This window comes from Chelon labrosus, assembly GCF_963514085.1.
Source record: "Chelon labrosus genome assembly, chromosome: 1".
Taxonomy (NCBI): domain Eukaryota; kingdom Metazoa; phylum Chordata; class Actinopteri; order Mugiliformes; family Mugilidae; genus Chelon; species Chelon labrosus.
Window position 1 is genome coordinate 15,949,349 of NC_140337.1, and position 21,689 is coordinate 15,971,037.

Below are 21,689 nucleotides of genomic sequence, written 5' to 3' on the forward strand. Positions count from 1 at the left end.
TCACATCAAAGTAGGAAAGACTCTTGTCATTTCTGCTGCTATAATTAACCTCTCTCCTGTTACCTAGGTCCTCTGGCAAGAACAATAGCCTCGTAATTCATTAAATGACGTTGCACTACATATGCCCTTGATTTCCATTCTTAGAATACTGTGAACCAGTGATCCAGGCGCTGAAATCAAAAGCATTTGCATTTCTAAATGGTCACAGTTCTGTGACTCAGGCCCTCTTTGCTTGATTCAGTAACTGGGTCGAACGGACAAAAAGATGAATTTGTGCATACGTAAGAGTTTTTTGTTTGAGTTTTAGATATCAGATGGTGGGAACTTTACGGATCGGGACTTTCTTGTAGAATGGCTGCACCGTGTTCTATTGTGGTCAGTTATTACAATGATCACAGCTAAAATATGAAACAGTGAAATATTGTGTGAGCAAATATCATTTATTTGGGTTTAAAGCTTTGATGCAGGTGATAGTGTGACTTCCAGCCCATGTGTCTTGCTGCCATCTAGTGGAAGAAAGAAAAAACAGCTATTTCAGATTCCTTTAAGAAAAAAAAATCTTGTTAACAAAATTCTGTTTTGTACTTTTTACATTTTTTATATGTTATGTTATTTGTTTTATTTTGTATTTTTTAGTCAGCGAGAAGTGAAGTTCTTTATGCTTTTGTTCTGAAAGGCCACAGGAAGTGTCCCTCCAGAACCGTTTACTTGCTGTTGGTGTTCTCGCCGTTACCAGGGGCAACACAAGCACCAGGTAACGACGCGGAAAAGTCATTTCTTGAGATTTTTCCTCGATAGCTGTGTAAACATTTTTTATTTTAATTTTTTTTTACTGTTTATATTCACTAAGTAGCACTAAGCGGAAATGCCACCAAAGGCAGCTAAAAAGGGCTCCTCCGCTAAAAAGTCCAACACTCCCGGAGCCGCAGGTGTCAACAAGAACTGGGAGGCTGGTCTCACCAAAGCTCAGTTTGAAGAGGTTTGTCGCCACTTTCTCTTCTTTAAACTCGTTTACCTTCCGTCGCAGAGTGAATATCGGAGTGCTTATATTTCCCGGCTGCAGGTGGAAGTTTATTAGCCAACTTTTTTACAGGTTGCCCGTGAAGTTTAGCTAAAGCAGTTTATATGCGTGATTAGCCGTTTCAGGTTAAAGAAACGTAGGATTTAAAATGAACGGTTAACCTCCATTGCCCACTAAGTCAACGTGAATCTGTTTAGTTGGATATCTGAGTAATGTAAGGAAAATTATCCAGCATAAAACTAGATTTGACTGTTTTTAAAGAGCAACCGTAATGATGTGATACTTTTATTTTGAAGGCTAGTCTAAACCGGAAGTCTTGTTTTATCTGCACAGTATGCCACATGTAACAGTACAACAGTATTAAAACACTAACATGTTAAACCGTGGAGTTTATTTTATCTATTCTTTTTAATATATTTTTTATTCCTCTCACACTGGGACCCTCGTGTTGTATTTCCAGCCTAGATCCTGTTAACTGTAATGGAAAGAAGTGTGATAAAGAAGTATGTAACTTGTTGACTATCATCTTAATGCCCTCTCCAGGACTCATGGCAGGCCTGTGTGTCCTTTGTGGTTGGGGGAAGTCCAGAGGAGGAGGAGGAGCTGATGAAGGCTCTGGCTTTGGCTGTACAGCAACCACAACGCAAACTTTTCTCCTTGTTAACATGGGACAGCACCCATGCAAAGGTAATCCTGGTTTGGATCGAGTCCTCTCATTCATCATAACTTACTGCAGAGCTCTTGTTGCTGTGTACTGTTGCTGAACGAACTGAGAAGTAATGTCGTTTATTAATCAATATGAAGTAAAAGGAACATCTGTTGCGTGTCTGTGAGGCTTAACATTTTGAATCATGTTGTTTTTATACATTTGAAGAAGAACTGTACAAAAATGAATTCAAAATTTGTAGAGAAAAACCAAAAAAATGAAATTACAATAGAAAAATGGACATAATCTGAATACCGTAAGGATTTCAGCCATGTACTGATCTATCTCTTTTGAGTAGATATCAGATTTGATCAAGTTATTTGCTTCTTTTGTCACATTTATTACTATATACTCACAATGCCCAGCTTATTCGATTTCAGGATGTGATGAAAATGTGTCAAATATTTTGTCTACCTTCTCTTTGCAGATCCATGAACTGGGAAATCCCAAAGCAAAAAAACCTGATGACCTCCCCTTGTTCTATGAGGTAGGCAAACGTGGATGACGTTTGCCAAGAATGGAAGTTTCTAATATGTTATAAGTGTCTTACTCTTACTAGTGATACTCTTGTGTGCTAAATTGTGCTTAATTGTGTGTATTGAATCATCTTGTACAGGTTACTGAGTCTGCTAAGGTGCTGCTGGATGCAGGAGAGGAGGTTCCCAGTGACCTGATGGCAAAAATATTGAAGTTTCAGCTTCTGGAGGTCAAAATCAACGATCAGCAACGGAGGGAAGCTGAAAAGGTGTTTGGCTCTTCACACGAGTGATTCGTTGTGTTCAGGATTCGTACATATATTGCTGACCAATAGTGGAATTTTAGTGTGTTTCAGTGTTATATTCTTTGAGTCGTGAGCTCCTGATGCATTGATTGAAGTACAGGCCAATCTAATTCAAGCTGTGAAATGATAGAAAGCAGTATATTATGTATATTATATTTTGATTGGTTGTTCCTCGTAGTTCGTCTTTAATTGTCAACTTTCGTTTAGGCTGAGGGGGAAAAAGAAACGATCAAACCCTCCACTGACAGCAAGGACAAAGGTGGGGCCAAGGTCCCTGAGCAAAAGGAGAAGAAGACCAAGCTGAAACGCAGGGATGATGTTCAGCCACCGACTTACATAGGTAAAGGCTCTGATTAAAAACAAATGTCTCTGTATTTTCATACTGGCATATCATCTGTTAACAATCATCTGTTAACCCAATAAAATGTTTATCTGTATGTGAGCACAGATGATGAGCCAGACGACGGTCCTCAGCACTACATCTTGTTGCTCGGCTTCCACCAGCCACAGCTGATTGGGTTGCTCGATGCCATAGGCGTACATGTAGCTAATGTCATCAAACTGTGTTCGGAGCACGCCCAGACTGTTGAAGGGCCACAGGAGCTACCCAGCTGTGAGGACAACGAGCACAGTCTCAGAGCTTCTCCTGTTTTGGATGCAGGTAATGAGTCTTCAGAATATAGTATGCATAAATCCTTAACATAAAAACCCTTACATTTATTCAAAATAATCTGTTTACTCACAATTTGTGAACTTATTCTGTGCTATTGTTTAAACTATTTTATAATTTCTTCTGGCCAGAAACAAACGTTCACGTTAGTGCTGAGCTGTCCAGGAGGTTGGATCTCTTCTGGTCAGGTCTGAGATCCATTTTGGACAGCGGGCCACCAGACTCTCAGCTCCACGATGTTGTTCAGCTCAGCCACACCGTCCCAGATCTCTCCCTACCCTTCCACACACAGGATCCTGAGGCTGTGGTGAGTAGTCTCTGATAGGTGTCTGTTTACTGGCACATTATCACGTTCTCCACTGTTTGCTTTTTTGCTAATCAGTCTACAATTGTCGGCATGTGTGTGGATGTGTCCAGATGGAGTTGGGAAGTCGAATCTTTGAAGGTGTGGCCAATCTCATCTATGACTGTCTGGACTGGCGCAGGCAGCATCAGCACTACAGAAACAATCTCAAGCTCACTGATGTACCCATCGTTGCTGGGCTGGATTCCCGACCTGAAGAGGTACACGACAACACATATGACATATTCGCTTAACAAATTAGGTCCTCGACTAATTATTTTCATTACTGATTGATCTGCTGGTTAGTTTCGTTTGTTTTATTACTGAAAAGAGTGTCACAGTGTCTCATGGTATGCTGATCTTGATTAGCTTATTTATTTATACTCTTATTCATAAAAAAGATAATATAGCAGAGGATGGTTTCGATCCATCGACCTCTGGGTTATGGGCCCAGCACGCTTCCGCTGCGCCACTCTGCTCTGTGTCCCATATATCACAATGGTTTCAGTATATTGGAAGTCTTTTACCTTGTGTGTGTGTCTTGTGCCAGGTTGTGCCAGCCATTCTCCCCACCCCACGCTCCAAGAAGAAGTCAGTAAGTCAGGAAGAAGACTCAACAGAACAAGGTAAAACTTCCCCCTTATCGCTATAGTCCTCCATCTCATGTATTTTTTTTTTTTGGCATAGCCTCATGTGCAGTTTCGGTTAAATGACACATTAATGTTTGATCTTTTCTAATCTTCCCTCAGTGTGGAAAGAAACCAAGCTGCCGACTCTATCTATAGACGTTGACATGTGTTACTATAGCAACCTCCTGGACCGGGTTCCCCCTGAGGCCTGCTCTGTGCCCTTGATCTTGCACTGTATGCTGGAACAGGTATAGATTTGTGATATTAATGTGTAGTGTGGTGTAGTGTGCATGCATTCAATGACTTCACGATAATAAACGCTGATAAACGTCATGATAATTTATTAGTAATGATTATATAACGGCCCTGCACTTAATCTTAGCTTCATGAAAGTTGTGATATTACAATTTGTTTAAAATAGCTGAGAGAACTGCTCATTCAACTGTGTTTTCATTTTTCATTTTGGAAGATGTAACGGGAACAGGAACACTTGTGCGGCTCCTGAAATTTAAAAGACACAAAACACATTTGCCAGAAATGGGATTCAAACCCGCAACTCCAGGAGAGACTGCAGCCAGCGCCTTAGACCGCTCAGCCATCCTGACAAATAGTCGATTGCAGTATTTATTTAGTTATTTATCTGATAAAGCGGACTACTTTCGTTTGTTTAGGTGGTGGTTTCTGCAGATGAATCCTTGCCCACGCTGCCCCATATGGAGGAGAAGCCCAAACCTGCCGACGGTCCATGGTTAGACCCTCAGCTGGTCAGCTACATGCTCCAAAGCTTCCTGCCCCTTGTAGGCACAGAAGAGGAGAGAAGCCACATGTTGAACAACCTCCTAACTTCAGTACAGAATGAAGAAGACAAACAGGTATAATGGCCATGCTCCACAACACGGATGCCCTGAGAAATGCACAGTTTAGTATGTTTATATTTTATTCTCTTTTATCTTTTGTGTTAGAGGCTAGTGGAGAAGTTTGGAGCTGTGGAGACTCAGAAGGAGTCTGAACAGCCTCTTGTTATCAGACACCACGATGAGAGAGCACTGCGCTTGAGGGACATGAATGTAAGCTGATTTGTTTTGTGTTCACAGTTTGAAATGCATGAGTGATACAAAGGAATTGGCTGTGTATAGTTTACCTACTGTCTGTTTGTGTGCATGCATGTGACCCTTTTAGTGCAAAGGTTTCAATCCATCAGAGGTGGAGGTGTCTGTGATGAGGCTTTCTCCAGTGTGGAAGCTGATTGAGTCGGTGGCTCAGGACAGAAACAGTGACTCCTGTTGGATGCAGCTCAAACAACAGCTACAGCACCACTGCACAGATGGTTAGACACTGCCAGAGGCACCCACCTCATCCCAGTGCACCTACTGACTAAATCATGATGTAATGCTGTCTTATAGATGCTCTGTCATGGCCGGAGGTGGAGCGTTTGTTTCATCAGAGTGTATTCGAGGCTATGGCGCTGACCGAGCTGGATCAGCACGGTGTATTACAGTATGCTGCTAAACCACTGGGAGGACTGGAACAAGCACAGCAGCACACACCAGCAATAATCCCCTGGGACAACCCGTTATCCTACGCTAAACAGCAGCTTCATAAGCTGCGGACTAAAGGTCTGGTGCTACGTTCTGTTAATGTGATGTCATTACACTGGCTTTCATGCAGTAATGTACCCCAACATGTATGACACTGTACTCCACTTCACTGCCACACCTCATGATTTATTCCAACCGTAGGGCTGACGTTTCTCACTGAAGACCCCAGTGACGTTGAGGTATTGCTTACCTTTGTTTTGTTGCACATTATAAGCATTTTCTTTTCAGATTATTTTACCAGTAATGTTGTTGTTTTTTCCCCCTCCAGCAGTTTAGTGGTAGAGTGTGCAGCCAGCTGGATTTGTCTGACATGCAGAGCTGTAGGATGAGATCTCTATTTGACTGGCACTATGATGAACACCATGATGCCACCGTCTTCCCACAGGTGGTTTCTCTATCTATATCTAGATATAGTTATTAGATTAGACATGCCTCATTTACTTCACATTAAAGCTCACGGCGAGGAGCGCAGGGCTTAAATATAAATCAATACAAACCTGAGGTAGTATATTAGAGGAATAAGTTGTTATGATTTTGATTTTCTTCACGTGTAGGTGCTTCAGTTAGCCTCAGAGGAGTACCAGTGCGTGGACACCTTCAGAGGAAGCCGTAATAACATCCTGTACGTTTTTTGCCACAATCCCATGAGTCCTCATCGCCAGTGCAAAGAGTTCTGGGATGCGGCCCTTCACACTGACGTCAAGTTCAGGTCAGCGCTCGCTTGTTGCAGGATGACGGGTACATTTCCTTTCCTCATAACCTCAGAGTTATGTTGCCATTGCCTTATAAAAGTGATAGCATAGCAGAGGATGGTTTCGATCCATCGACCTCTGGGTTATGGGCCCAGCACGCTTCCGCTGCGCCACTCTGCTACACACCCCAGATGGGACTCGAACCCACAATCCCTGGCTTAGGAGGCCAGTGCCTTATCCATTAGGCCACTGGGGCTGCTGCTTCCTTTTTCTGGAGCCACGGCTTTCACCAGTATTATTGATTCAGCTGTGATACTGTTCTGTTTAGATCCTACAACAAATTCACAATCCAAAGATCAGTCACCTTAGTAATCCTCTCAGTGTCTGGATGAGCTAAAGTAGCTTATACTCTTTAATAAACTCTATACTGTCCTTTACTTTTTGTCAGAAAGTATCTTGAGCATGTGTCAGATCGCATTTCAAACTGGACAAGAGAGGAGGAATCAAAAAGAGAGGCAATGCAGGTCAGAAACCCCAGCCCTGCTGAGTCTCCAAAAGGTACTGTACTGTAGATATCATCAGGCTCTGACGATGTAACTGTACTTACCGTTGTATTAATACATACTTGTTTTGTTTCTGGACTAGATGAAAATGCTGTGTGTTCTGTAGAGCAGGAGGACACCCTGGAACCAGTCATCCGAAAAGACTCCCTTAAAGTCAGTGTCAACTAACACATGAACACACATGGGAATCTCACTCATTAGCTTATTAGTTATATTTGATATCAGACATGTTAACGTGTCTTTCAGACACATGGCCCTGCTAGTCTTCAGATATAACAGTGTAATAAAATAGAATCTGCGTCACTGATCATTTAGTATGACCTGTTGTGTGGCAATTTGGTCCAGTTCCAATAATTGCATTTTCTACTGTCTATTGCCAGTCATTATTTTCTCTCTAAAGTAGCATTCAGATTATTTATTATCCGCTAAAAATAGAACAGAGTCAGACTGACCTATCTCAAAGTGACCGAAGCATAAGTGCTACTTCACAGCCCTCCACACTTTGACTGCAGTTTATTTTATTGTGCACGTTGCGTCGCAGGCCTGGAAGCTGGAGCAGGAGCAGCTGAAGGAAGAGGAGATGACCAAAAAATCTAAGAAGGACAGTCCACCAAAAGGCAAGCAGCAGAAAGAGGATGGTGCGTCGACGGACAATAAGAAAAGTAAAACACCTAGTGGAAAGAAGAGCAGACCTGAGACAGCAGACAGCACACGCAAGACTGCCACAGAGTCTGTTATTACCACAGCACCCCCTATGGAGGAAAACAAAGAACTGCACCTGACAGAGGAACCTTTCAATGTGAGGGCCCACACTAAAAAAATGTAGATAGAAGTTAATCATTTCTGTCTACTTACAACTAATAAAAGCAGTGTTTGTCTATGGTTGTGTGTATTAATGTGTGTGTGTGTTTAGGGTTTCACAGGCTACAGCATGGATGGAAGGCTGATCCATGTGTCAGGCCGTCTCCAGAACGTTTTCCCCTCAGATGGGGGACGTATCACTGTGGAGAATGTCAGCTATGTGGAAGGTATAGACACAAACACAAAAAACGCTTTAAATCTGCCGTCTGTAGTGACATTTGTTTCAGAAACAAAATATCTAGATAACCGCTGCATTTATTTGATATATTTGCCATTTACAAAACATAAATGGATACTATGAACCATTAAAAGACAAAGTGAGACTCAGATATTTCTCACCTCCACATAGTTTTTGTTGATTTTACTTGCATTATGTGACATTTTTACTCCAGGTTCCAGCCTAATGACGCTGACTGTGAAGAAGGATGGACATCATTTCCACACACACGTCAATCAGGTTGTTGTTGATCCTGCAAAGTCTGCTCCGCAGCACCAGGACAAAGAAAGCACTGACCCAAAGCATGATTGTAAAGGTAAAGATGTCAGACACGGTAAAGTTGTTGAGCAGCATGCTGAGTTGGTTACATGACTGCCTGAGTGTTTTTCTAATTTTAGGATTCTATTGGATTGTGTATTGATGAACAAATTAAGTGAAGTGTGTGTGTCTCTCTTTCAGCGTCAAAGCCTGTGGAGATGACGCGAGTAAAGCAGGGTTCCCTCTCAGCAGTGCTCAACAACGGAATACACCTCGCATACAGTTTCTATGGTCCAACAGGAGAATACACAGGTGTAGCAGAAACTATTTTAAGCTATAATATGTTACTTAAATATTAGAATCGGGACAAATACATCCATTATGTTTGGAGTAAATGTGATTAAATCTTTACAGCCAAGGCAGCTTTAACAGTGTTTCTGTTTGCTGATGCTCTAGTGACCCCCCAAGAATCAGAAATCCCAGAGTCCTCCACCATCGACCCCATCCCTCTGTCCTCCTCCACCAACCACTCTAAGAGAACAGACGTAGAGTCACTTCTCTCCAAGACAAATAACCCGTCCAGCCAGACCAGACCTCCAGAGTCCCAGGTTTCACATACACACACGTATTCATATACATATATAAAAATATACTCCGTGTGCAAACACAGTAAATCTTAACCATACTGCCGTACTCTGTGCCTAAGGGGTGTGAAGGACAGCCAGCACTGCCATCAAGTCCATTCAACAGCCTCAGCATGTCTGTTCCTAATGGCCTACTGCTGCAGTTTCTGCCAGAGGATACACAAGGTCAGTGGACTTTGTCAGGAATTTACTACATACACACCCATACACAGATGTGTGTATCCTCTGTTCACATTTATCTGCATCAGAAGAGGATCTTCCACCTTGACTGTTGCTTACAAAATATTATTGTAATAATATTGTCCCCCGTCTGATATTTTACAGTAACATTTGTTAACTAGTCTACACACTTAAATATTTATCACGTAATTTGTGTGTGTGTCACCAGAGGGTACGAGTATTATGGTGAGACAAAGTTTTCCTCTGCATGCCAGAGGAGAGATGAGTCATCTTCGCGACGCATCCCTCTCCAAAGAAGTGTCTCGTATTATCACCTGCCAGGGAGCTGTGATCCGTTATATGAGAGACGGAGAGACGGAGGTACACTCACACACACACACACACACACACACGGAGGAACAAACACTGACAAATGCACTATGGTTAATGGCGGGTATTAAAGGGGAGAGCTGAAATGTTGAGAATTCCTACATAAAGATTGGTGAATATCATATAAATCATTATCTTTGTCTGTGTAAACTGCAGGTGCTGTTTGCAAATGGCTCGGTCAGTTTCAGCCAGGATTCTGGTCCAGTGTGGGTGCCTGACTCTGAGGTTCAGGAGGAAAACTCTAATCAGGAACCTGAGGACAACAAGAAAGGTTAGAGGTTTGGCAGCAAAACCAAATACACATTATGCAATGTTTGCTAGAGGGATAATCGAGTATCTGTTTTAATGCCTCATACTTTCACGCTGTCTTTGTGTGTGTTTTGTGTGGTGTCTAGAACAGAGCGCAGGGAAGGAGGCCGAGGCTCAGAGAGGATACTGGCTGACTACGACTCCATCTGGAGATCGCATCTACACTGTTGGGACTACACACAAACACATACCCACCACCTCTCTTCTTACCTTTAAGGCTACAGACCCCATCACTCATCAGGCAAGTTGAGCACTCATTGCATTGGGACATTGCTCCCATTCTGAAATCACGTGTTTATCTAACTGGCTTGCTTTGTGTTCTTGTGCCAGGTGATGCTAAACCGGGAGGATCTAGTGGTTTCTGTGCAGAATCCAGATGGATCTCTAATTGTGGAGCACGCAGATGGGACAAGAATTACCAGACTCTTCCAAGACAGGCCCCTAAATGCAGAGCAGCACACAGGTGACCAGCAGTCATCTACACACAGTACTGAGCGTTTCACACAAACTCTGCAGCTCTTCACTGTGTTTCCTTTTCAGGGTATCGGCCAGAGAGCGCAACCCCCAAATCAACCGGCTCCACTGAATATGGGTGTGTCACACGCTGTGTGGACAGCATCAGTGAGAACATGCACATCCAGGATGCTTGTGATGAGGGAGAGGAGAAAAGCAGGAACAGTGCAGAAAGCACATGTGACAAGGAGGTCTCTGCTCACGCTTGTACAAAGCTGAGTGAGATCACGAGTGGTGGAAGTAGTGTGCGCAAAAATGGTGAGCAGAGCTTGTCTGTGGAAGATAGTCCAACTGAGAATGGCAAGAAGAGTGTAAGGGGGAGTTCATCTACCAAAGAGCGGGTGGTGTTGGTGGAGAAGGAGGGCTGCGCCACAGTAGTGATGTACCCAGAGCGTCACACGGCTCACATCTTTTTAGCAGATGGAACCGTCGTCACTGGGAACAACCAAGGAGAGTATCAGGTGTGTGGTTTAAATGAAATAGCATACCTACTTGTGTTTCTCGGAAGAAAAATGGGACAGATAGAAGCTCATTCATGTGTTGTCTGTCACGGTCATTATTGGAGTGACCAGCAGGTGGCACCAAAGAGCAGTGACTTTACTCCTCTGTGTCACTGCTGATAAATTTACATTTTGTGTGTGTGGTTTTGTGTCCAAGGTGTTCCCCTCTAGTGTAGGACTCCTGCATATCCAAAGTGATGGAAAGTGTGTGTACTCCTCCGACCCGCTCGTAACCCCGAGTCCAAAGGGTTCAACTCCCACTAATCAGCCAGGGATGTACACCATGAGTCACACAGAAAAGGTGGCCTGTGACATCACAGACCCTGATGGAAACCACTTCCAGGTCAGAGTCATATAGACAGTCTCCACAAAGATAATACGCCAGAGATCTTGAATGAGTGGTGTTTGTATTCTGTGCTGGAAAAATGAAAACCCCTTGTAGGTGATGGAGGACGGGCAGATATCAGTGTTAAACTTCAGTCCTGCTCCCAGCACACTTAAAGATTATGAGGAAGACATGGAGCTGGAGGAGGAGGAGGAGGAGGAGGAGGACAGAGAAATGGCCAGAATTAATGTGAAACACAGAGAACATTGCCCCAGGTAGGCCTTCCATACATACACGCCTATGTCTACAGACTGAGGCCAGGTAGTATGATATTTTACTGCTTGTGTTATTTATACTGGAAAGGAAAAGCAGCAAACAGTGAGCAGCTGTCATACATTCTGCTAAACTGATTTTACAAAGTGAATGGGTTTCATTTGTTTGCTAACACGTCTCACCTCCTCCAGGCTATTTCTGGTGCACGAGGATGGCTCAGGCACTGAACTGCTGAGCTCTCACACTGTAGAGGAGCTGCTCTACCAGGCGTACGCTGAGCCTACCATAGCACTGCTGAATGAACCGCTGCCAGACACACAAGGTTCACACTTCAATATATTATGAATCAAGAACAGAAATAAAAAAAAACAACTTAAAATTGTAGGTGATAATTCAATAAGAGCTTACGAATGTATGGCTTTAGACTGTGTAAACTGACTTTTTCAAAAGAGAAATTAAAGGGAGAACTTATCGTATTGCATCTGTGTTTGTGTCTGCTCCAGATGAGTTTGGCATCACCATCCTAAAGCCCGGCCATCAGAGTGTGTGGTCCCAGTGGTTGCTAGGTAAACAGAACCCTGACATCACCCCTCCTAACTTCAGAAACCGCAGCTGGCATGACTTCCCCCGAGTAGAGGTACAGTTATTCTTATACATACTGTACATATGCAGATAGGATAACAACACACAGAGGGCCAAACATTGACACTTCCTTTTGTGTTTTTCTCTATTCCAGACAAAGAGCGAAGGTCCTCAATTTGGTACCGACATAGGGCGAGGTCTGACTCTGAGACTGAGGTCTGTTGGTTCTGCAGCTGCTCAACATCAACCTGTCAAGAGGTGTCCAAAGGTCCTGGAGATGAGGGAACTGTACCAGCACCGACCCTTCCACACAACCCTCAAAAATATCATAGACTCACGACTGAAGGTAGAATTTTATCTCAAAAATGGTCATGAAGCGATATTTTGTTTTCAGTTTCCTGTCTGGATAGTTTTACTACAATTATTTTGCTAAATCAGATGCTAGAGTACTTTTAGAGGTGACATATGTTGACACGTGGCTCTGACTGCAGAGATACATAGAGAGCTTGATGGAGAGAGAACAGCGATCAGAAGAGATGAAAGTTAAAGACCCTCGCACTGAGGAGGACAGTGCCAGTGCCAGTGACCTCCTCAAGCTGATTCTGGTGAGGTTTCACCATATAATTAATAATAACTTGTAATCTGTATATTCCCAGTAATGGACGGGAAGATTATATTATGAGAATCTTTACCTCTGTCTAAAACTGTTTGTTTTTATACAATGAGAATATGCAGTGTGAACAAAAAATAATTTGCAGCGTACTTCATAGTCTTTTGCAGAGGAAGATGATGCACGACACAAAACCAGTAAGAATATTTCAGGTGAGTAATACAGGCTCTGAAAATCAAGTTATAAGCATTAAATATTGTTTCTTAATTTATGGACTTAAGTGAAGATGACAGAGGTTTGCTCTTGTGAATTAGTTTTTGGTTTGGTGTGAAGGCTCAGAGCACTCTGAGTAATGTACTCTTTGTCTAATTTCTTGTATGTGCGTCCGCAGGGGACGTAGCCAGCATGTACAGCCAAGGAGTCAGAGCCGAGGCTGAGCATTCAGATGTTTCAGAAGACGCCACCTCCGCTTCTACCGACAGTTTGGAGAGGTTCAAAAGGCAAGTATTCTCAGATAATCTAACTCTCAACAAAGTGACCGTTTCCATATATTTATATATGTTTCAAACTGTATAATTATCTCTTTTCCAGTTTTACCACTGCAAAAGATTCCAGATGGACAGAAAGACTTGCACAATACAGGTAAACATAATTCATATAGAGTCAAGATGTCAAGAACTGACATTCAATAGTTTTACCAGGTTACACAATGGCACTGATGTGTTATATGTAAAAATATGGATCGTGTGATTCTCCTTTGAAGGGAGAACCACAGTTACAGCTACTGTGGTGCTACGAACAAAAGGTGCAGGGTGCACATGGATGAAAGTGTGAAGTTTTGGTACTTCTGTTGCTAAAAGTGCACTGTATTCACACTAGGAGCCATTAACTCATGAGTCGTTTTCTCTGCTCTCATGTGGGTTTTAGACAGGAGAGGAACGAGGAGAAAACTCACAAAGAGGCTCTGAGGAAGAAGAACGTCGTTCCCTTTTTCCACCCAGAAAATATTCCATTATACCAGGTAGTACTGTGTTGCATTTACTTCAGGACGCTGTCTTCTTTAAGAAACAGACACAGCATGGTTGCTTGTTTTCTCAGAGTCCGCTACGGCGCCAAACACCTGACATGAGGAGTCTTTCCATGGATCTCCCGCCGATCCCCAAGTCGGACAGTGCTGAGTCCTTCCTGAAAGACGCCCCACAGGAGAGCAGTACGTTATTACACTGTGACAATACCGTGTCCTGGCAGTGTTTACCAGAGGCTACTAAAAGGAAATTCATTATAAAGGGTGTTCAGTCTGATGGGAATCTGTTCAGGGTAACTGAAGCTTCATTTTTAAGCAACACCATGCACACTCTGTATTATACATTTGTATTTGTCTTTGCAGCCCCAAGACCCTTGAACCCAACACCCTCTCAATCAGCAAGGTAATAATCAAATTGTTTTTCCTGCTTAATTGTGTCGTGATTGTAGTGAATTACACACCTGATTGTCATCTTTTACAGCTGCTATTGTGACACTGCTTAAATTGTGATTTTTTTATTAGTCATGCTACAAGAAGTGAAAGGAAGCCTGAAAAGAGACCCGGCAATCCTGCATCCCAGAGTGTTGGTTAGTTCCTCAACTTTCTTTTTAATCAGTGGCCTCCCTTAATCAAGTGTTAATTAGTAATAAGCATAGGGCCATAGAACAGTTTAATCAGTTAGGGGCTCACTTAATATGATGCAGACATTCTGAAGGCTGGATTTTATTTGAAGCATCCGGCAGGGAAATTATCTTATTTCATGGGACTAATGGACAGAAATGACTCTGTATGATATAGTCTGTGATTTCCAGGTTATGAATTTTTCAACAGAGATGGACTGAGAACTTTCATATTTATATGAAAGGATGAATTACCATATTTTTTGTGTGTCGGCATTCATGTCCAGGTGAAAGCAGTCTGAGGGGTTCATCTAGGCAGGTTAGGTCAGTCCATGTGGATGTGACTGGAAAGCCTAGGAGGACTAAAGTCAGACTGCCAACATCCATCCTCAGCTGTAAACCCAGCAGCATACCTAATCATCAGGTAAACATGCAAATACCATCTTTGATGGTTATGTTTAATATTTAACAACTGTTCCCAACATCAACTTGTTGCTATACATGCACATGTGCATGCCAGTCGGGAAATATTTAAGGATTAAACAATATAAACCCTGAGGATATTGTAATTTATTGTGTGACTTAACTATGGCTTTAAACAGACTGCAGGCAAATCAGATTTGTTTCTTAAATTAGATCTTCAGGGCAGACAGCCCACACAGTTATCTGATCCAATTGAACTTGTGTCTCCAGATATCGCCAAGCTACCTGCACTGATTGTAATAACATTGGTGTCAGTGACTATGTACAGTAGATAACCTTATGGCACTGTTTTCCAATGACAGGATTCTTCCAGGTTTGCTACTACAGAGGCTTCCTGGCAAAAAGCAATCAGAGAAGGTTATTTGGAGTTGGTCTACAGACTGCTGTCCTCTGTGTTCTCTATAGCACTCTGTTACTTCTGCTGTTTGTTTGTGTCATCTAGCCAGTGTCTCAGAAGATACTGCAAAAGCATCTGGACTGAGACCCATCACTAGAAACCGATCTCATATCACCTCCAAATGTGATTTTTTCATGTCCAGACTTTCTGAAATTGAGCATATTTAGGCTGGCAGTCTGACCCTGTTTCTGTCCGTGGCGTGTTTCATTTTGTCCTTGATATCCTGTAACTGAGTCCTGTAATTATTGAATAACAAAGGCTTCCAAAATACCATATATACGTACTTGACACCCTATCTGTGTCACACACATCGGACTCATGTTTTTTCAGATATACACATTACAACGTCTGTGTCCTCTGTTCCAGTTCCTGACAGTGGAAGAGCCAGTGAGGAGGAAGTGTCGAACAATTTCTCTTACTGATCCCGCTGCCATAGTGAGGGGCTTCCATCTTCTCCCATCCAGTGTTGACTTTGGTACACTGCAGGAGGGCACCACATCAGCCATGACTGTGGTGATGAAGAACGTGGGGGTTGACACGTGCAGGTACGGCACCAGACAATAGATGGATGGATTTAAAAAAAATAAATAAAAATGCACAGGGAAATGTTAGCTTTGAAACCAGGAGATGAAATGTTATTAGTTTAATTGGAGCCTGATAGCTGGTTTCAGATGTCTTCTAGTGCGTTAGAGAGAAATGAGGGCTGTGGATAGGTGGAGGCAATTTGTGGGTCACCTTCAAGTCCCAATGGAAAACTTTGACCTAACTATTTGTGGTTTATTTTCAATCTGTCTGTGCCAGGTTCCATGTGAAGCAGCCTCCTCCTGCTACAGGCCTCCGGGTCATCTACTGTCCGGGGCCTGTAAGTTTCCATCTGCTTGCTTAGTGTGTGGAAAGTATTAGACGAGTTATAATTGAATGCTTGTGTTGGTATTTGTATCTGCATAGTACAAGTTGATTGTTGTTGAATCTACTGTACAAATGTTTAATATGGTTGATATATTTAAAAATATGCATTTTAACTTAGTGAAGAAACTTTTCTCGCCCATTCGTTGCTGATATGTTACATGATTTGAAAAACTCTCATCATTTCATCATCAACGGACTACATGGAAGTGCCGTTCTTCAAATACATATGTGGTGTAATGTCTGTCTAGGTGGCTGCCGGATTACAGGTGGAACTGCAAGTTCAGCTGTTTGCCATGTGTGCCGCCCAAGCAGGAGAAGCAGAGCCACAGAAGCACATGTCCCAGGATGTTGTCATCCACACTGAGACGGAAATCCTCTATCTGCCTGTCACTGCTAATATCCTTTGAATGCCTAAACACTTAACTATGGATGAAATGTACTTTGATCTATAAAGTCATGTAAGATGCATGAACCATCTCAGGTTAGAGATGGTTCTCAGGAATAGAGCCTGATGACCTTGTGCTTGCAAAATTTATGTAGGTGGCAAAAGGTTAACCTCTGCATTTAGCCCACATATGCAGGTATATTTCAAAGTACTCAACGATGCGAATGTGCTTCTGTAACCTCTAATTTGCCAAAATAGTCTGTCAGAAGTGGGATTCGAACCCACGCCTCCAGAGGAGACTACGACCTGAACGTAGCGCCTTAGACCGCTCGGCCATCCTGACACAATCTGTAGCACAGGAAGACCAGAATCACTCCTTGGGTTAGTATTACCACGGCTGAAAGAGGTCTGTACAGTGGCTCGTTACATGAGTTCACCCATCCTTCCTCGAAGATGCGAATGTGCTTCTGTAACCTCTAGTTTGCCAAAACAGTCTGTCAGAAGTGGGATTCGAACCCACGCCTCCAGAGGAGACTACGACCTGAACGTAGCGCCTTAGACCGCTCGGTCATCCTGACACAATCTGTAGCGCAGAAAGACCAAAATTACTCCTTGGGTTAGTATTACCACGGCTGAAAGAGGTCTGTACAGTGGCTCCTTACATGACTTCACCCATCCTTCCTCGAAGATGTGAATGTGCTTCTGTAACCTCGAGTTAGCCAAAATCGTCTGTCAGAAGTGGGATTCGAACCCACGCCTCCATGGGAGACTACGACCTGAACGTAGCGCCTTAGACCGCTCGGCCCTCCTGACGCAATCTGTAGCGCAGAAAGACCAGAATTACTCGTTGGGTTAGTATTACCACGGCTGAAATAGGTCTGTACAGTGGCTCCATACATGATTTCACCCGTCCTTCCTAGAAGATGCGAATGTTCTTCTATAACGTCTTGTTAGCCTAAACTGACTGTCAGAAGTGGCGCCTTGGAACTGCTCGGTCGTCCTGACACAATCTAAAGCACAAGAAGACCAGACTTACTCCTTGCGGTAACATTACTGCGGCTGAAGTAGGTCTGTACGGAGCGAATGTACAGTTGGTCCTTACATGACTTCACCCATCCTTCCTCGAAGATGTGAATGTGCTTCTGTAACCTCTAGTTAGCCAAAATTGTCTGTCAGAAGTGGGATTCGAACCCACGCCTCCATGGGAGACTACGACCTGAACGTAGCGCCTTAGACCGCTCGGCCATCCTGACACAATCTTAGTGCAGGAAGACCAAAATTACTCCTTGGGTTAGTATTACCACGGCTGAAAGAGGTCTGTACAGTGGCCCCTTACCCGTAACAGATGCAACTCTGCTTCTGTAACGTCTAGTTAGACTAAACTGTCTGTCAGAAGTGGGATTCATACCCACGCCTCCTGAGGAGACTATGACCTGAATGTAGCGCCTTGGACCGCTCGGCCATCCTGACACAATCTGTGGCACATGAGATCAGAATTACTCGTTGCGGTACCATTACCACAGCTGAAATAGGTCTGTAGGGAGGGAATGTACAGTTGGTCCTTACATGACTTCACCCATCCTTCCTAGAAGATGCGAATGTGCTTCTGTAACGTCTTGTTAGCCTAAACTGACTGTCAGAAGTGGCGCCTTGGACCGCTCGGTCATCCTGACACAATCTAAAGCACAGGAAGACCAAAATTACTCCTTGGGTTAGTATTACCACGGCTGAAAGAGGTCTGTACAGTGGCCCCTTACTCGTAACAGATGCAAATCTGCTTCTGTAACGTCTAGTTAGCCAAAACTGTCTGCCAGAAGTGGGATTTGAACCCACGTCTCCAGAGAAGACTACGACCTGAACGTAGTGCCTTGGACCACTGGGCCCTCCTGACGCAATCTGTAGCGCAGAAAGACCAAAATTACTCGTTGGGTTAGTATTACCACGGCTGAAATAGGTCTGTACAGTTGGTCCTTACATGAGTTCACCTATCCTTCCTAGAAGATGCGAATGTGCTTCTGTAACGTCTTGTTAGCCTAAACTGACTGTCAGAAGTGGCGCCTTGGACCGCTCGGTCATCCTGACACAATCTAAAGCACAGGAAGACCAGACTTACTCCTTGCGGTAACATTACTGCGGCTGAAATAGGTCTGTACTGAGCGAATGTACAGTTGGTCCTTACATGACTTCACCCATCCTTCCTAGAAGATGTGAATGTGCTTCTGTAACCTCGAGTTAGCCAAAATCGTCTGTCAGAAGTGGGATTCGAACCCACGCCTCCATGGGAGACTATGACCTGAACGTAGCACCTTGGACCGCTCGGCCATCCGGACAAAGTCTTAACACAAGAAGACCAGAATTACTCGTTGGGTTAGTATTACCACGGCTGAAATAGGTCTGTACAGTGGCTCCTCACATGACTTCACCCATCCTTCCGAGAAGATGTGAATGTGCTTCTGTAACCTCGAGTTAGCCAAAATTGTCTGTCAGAAGTGGGATTCGAACCCACGCCTCCAGAGGAGACTACGACCTGAACGTAGCGCCTTAGACCGCTCGGCCATCCTGACACAATCTTAGCACAGTAAGACCAGAATTACTCGTTGGGTTAGTATTTCCACGGCTGAAATAGGTCTGTACAGTGGCTCCTTACATGACTTCACCCATCCTTCCTCGAAGATGCGAATGTGCTTCTGTAACCTCTAGTCAGCCAAAATTGTCTGTCAGAAGTGGGATTCGAACCCACGCCTCCAGAGGAGACTACGACCTGAACGTAGCGCCTTAGACCGCTCGGCCATCCTGACACAATCTGTGGCACATGAGATCAGAATTACTCGTTGCGGTAACATTACCACAGCTGAAATAGGTCTGTACGGAGGGAATGTACAGTTGGTCCTTACATGACTTCACCAATCCTTCCTAGAAGATGCGAATGTGCTTCTGTAACGTCTTGTTAGCCTAAACTGACTGTCAGAAGTGGCGCCTTGGACCGCTCGGTCATCCTGACACAATCTAAAGCACAGGAAGACCAAAATTACTCCTTGGGTTAGTATTACCACGGCTGAAAGAGGTCTGTACAGTGGCCCCTTACTCGTAACAGATGCAAATCTGCTTCTGTAACGTCTAGTTAGCCAAAACTGTCTGCCAGAAGTGGGATTTGAACCCACGTCTCCAGAGAAGACTACGACCTGAACGTAGTGCCTTGGACCGCTCGGCCCTCCTGACGCAATCTGTAGCGCAGAAAGACCAAAATTACTCGTTGGGTTAGTATTACCACGGCTGAAATAGGTCTGTACAGTTGGTCCTTACATGACTTCACCCATCCTTCCTAGAAGATGCGAATGTGCTTCTGTAACGTCTTGTTAGCCTAAACTGACTGTCAGAAGTGGCGCCTTGGACCGCTCGGTCATCCTGACACAATCTAAAGCACAGGAAGACCAGACTTACTCCTTGCGGTAACATTACCGCGGCTGAAATAGGTCTATATGGAGCGAATGTACAGTTGGTCCTTACATGACTTCACCCATCCTTCCTAGAAGATGTGAATGTGCTTCTGTAACCTCGAGTTAGCCAAAATTGTCTGTCAGAAGCGGGATTCGAACCCACGCCTCCAGAGGAGACTACGACCTGAACGTAGCGCCTTAGACCGCTCGGCCATCCTGACACAATCTTAGCACAGTAAGACCAAAATTACTCCTTGGGTTAGTATTACCACGGCTGAAATAGGTCTGTACAGTGGCTCCTTACTCGTTACAGATGCAAATCTGCTTCTGTAACGTCTAGTTAGACTAAACTGTCTGTCAGAAGTGGGATTCAAAAACACGCCTCCAGAGGAGACTACGACCTGAATGTATCGCCTTGGACCGCTCGGCCATCCTGACGCAATCTGTAGCGCAGAAAGACCAAAATTACTCCTTGGGTTAGTATTACCACGGCTGAAATAGGTCTGTACAGTGGCTCCATACATGATTTCACCCGTCCTTCCGAGAAGATGCGAATGTGCTTCTGTAACGTCTTGTTAGCCTAAACTGACTGTCAGAAGCGGCGCATTGGAACTGCTCGGTCATCCTGACACAATCTAAAGCACAAGAAGACCAGACTTACTCCTTGCGGTAACATTACTGCGGCTGAAATAGGTCTGTACGGAGCGAATGTACAGTTGGTCCTTACATGACTTCACCCATCCTTCCTCGAAGATGTGAATGTGCTTCTGTAACCTCTAGTTAGCCAAAATTGTCTGTCAGAAGTGGGATTCGAACCCACGCCTCCAGAGGAGACTACGACCTGAACGTAGCGCCTTAGACCGCTCGGCCATCCTGACACAATCTTAGCGCAGGAAGACCAGAATTATTCCTTGGGTTAGTATTACCACGGCTGAAAGAGGTCTGTACAGTGGCTCCTTACATGAGTTCACCCATCCTTCCTGGAAGATGCGAATGTGCTTCTGTAACCTCTAGTTTGCCAAAATTGTCTGTCAGAAGTGGGATTCGAACCCACGCCTCCAGAGGAGACTACGACCTGAACGTAGCGCCTTAGACCGCTTGGCCATCCTGACACACTCTGCAGTACAGTAAGACCAAAATTACTCCTTGGGTTAGTACTACCACGGCTGAAAGGGGTCTGTACAGTGGCTCCTTACTGATGCAAATCTGCTTCTGTAACGTCTAGTTAGACTAAACTGTCTGTCAGAAGTGGGATTCAAACCAACGCCTCCTGAGGAGACTATGACCTGAATGTAGTGCCTTGGACCGCTCGGCCATCCTGACACAATCTGTGGCACATGAGATCAGAATTACTCATTCGGTTAGTATTACCACAGCTGGAATAGGTCTGTACGGAGGGAATGTACAGTTGGTCCTTACATGACTTCACCCATCCTTCCTGAGAAATCATATGACATTTGGCTCAAGGAGCACACCAGCGCACACAAAAAGAAAGGCTCCAGGCTACCAGTTGGTTGGGGGAATCGCGCACAGATGAACCAGCACTCTCCTGATCAGTCCTACAATAAACATAGGTCAGTATGTCACTGATACACTACCTTAACCCTTGTGTACTGTTCAAAAACACTACCCTTTCATATTTAAATCTGTTCCTTTAAATGCTAATTTAAAAAATAAAGTCACTGATATGGGGAAAAATACTCACAAAATGACCTATTTTCAATATAAAAAAATGATCGGAGACTAGATATTTTTTACCTGTTATCACAGTCTTGGATATGTCAAAGATT

At 43.9% G+C, this 21,689-nt stretch overlaps 1 protein-coding gene across 1 annotated transcript; it reads left to right on the forward strand.

Moving 5' to 3' along the window:
- Positions 1 to 865: 865 nt before the first annotated feature.
- spag17 (sperm associated antigen 17) lies at positions 866 to 21,518 on the forward strand (the record flags this gene model as incomplete). The annotated part of the gene is made up of 48 exons (XM_084549307.1): positions 866 to 979; positions 1,565 to 1,708; positions 2,155 to 2,214; positions 2,344 to 2,472; positions 2,716 to 2,848; positions 2,957 to 3,169; positions 3,310 to 3,485; positions 3,596 to 3,742; positions 4,072 to 4,147; positions 4,271 to 4,398; positions 4,822 to 5,022; positions 5,113 to 5,217; positions 5,330 to 5,477; positions 5,554 to 5,766; positions 5,890 to 5,927; positions 6,017 to 6,133; positions 6,303 to 6,457; positions 6,889 to 6,998; positions 7,086 to 7,156; positions 7,545 to 7,802; positions 7,917 to 8,031; positions 8,257 to 8,444; positions 8,549 to 8,651; positions 8,796 to 8,947; positions 9,046 to 9,148; positions 9,372 to 9,523; positions 9,689 to 9,803; positions 9,928 to 10,082; positions 10,172 to 10,304; positions 10,382 to 10,815; positions 11,012 to 11,197; positions 11,297 to 11,454; positions 11,644 to 11,774; positions 11,956 to 12,089; positions 12,189 to 12,380; positions 12,526 to 12,639; positions 12,805 to 12,856; positions 13,036 to 13,144; positions 13,236 to 13,286; positions 13,572 to 13,665; positions 13,743 to 13,854; positions 14,032 to 14,071; positions 14,191 to 14,255; positions 14,576 to 14,712; positions 15,535 to 15,713; positions 15,970 to 16,030; positions 16,326 to 16,463; positions 21,319 to 21,518. 48 exons carry the CDS (start codon positions 866 to 868, stop codon positions 21,487 to 21,489), a joined length of 6,510 nt encoding a protein of 2,169 aa, XP_084405433.1. The 3' UTR covers positions 21,490 to 21,518.
- Positions 21,519 to 21,689: the final 171 nt, after the last annotated feature.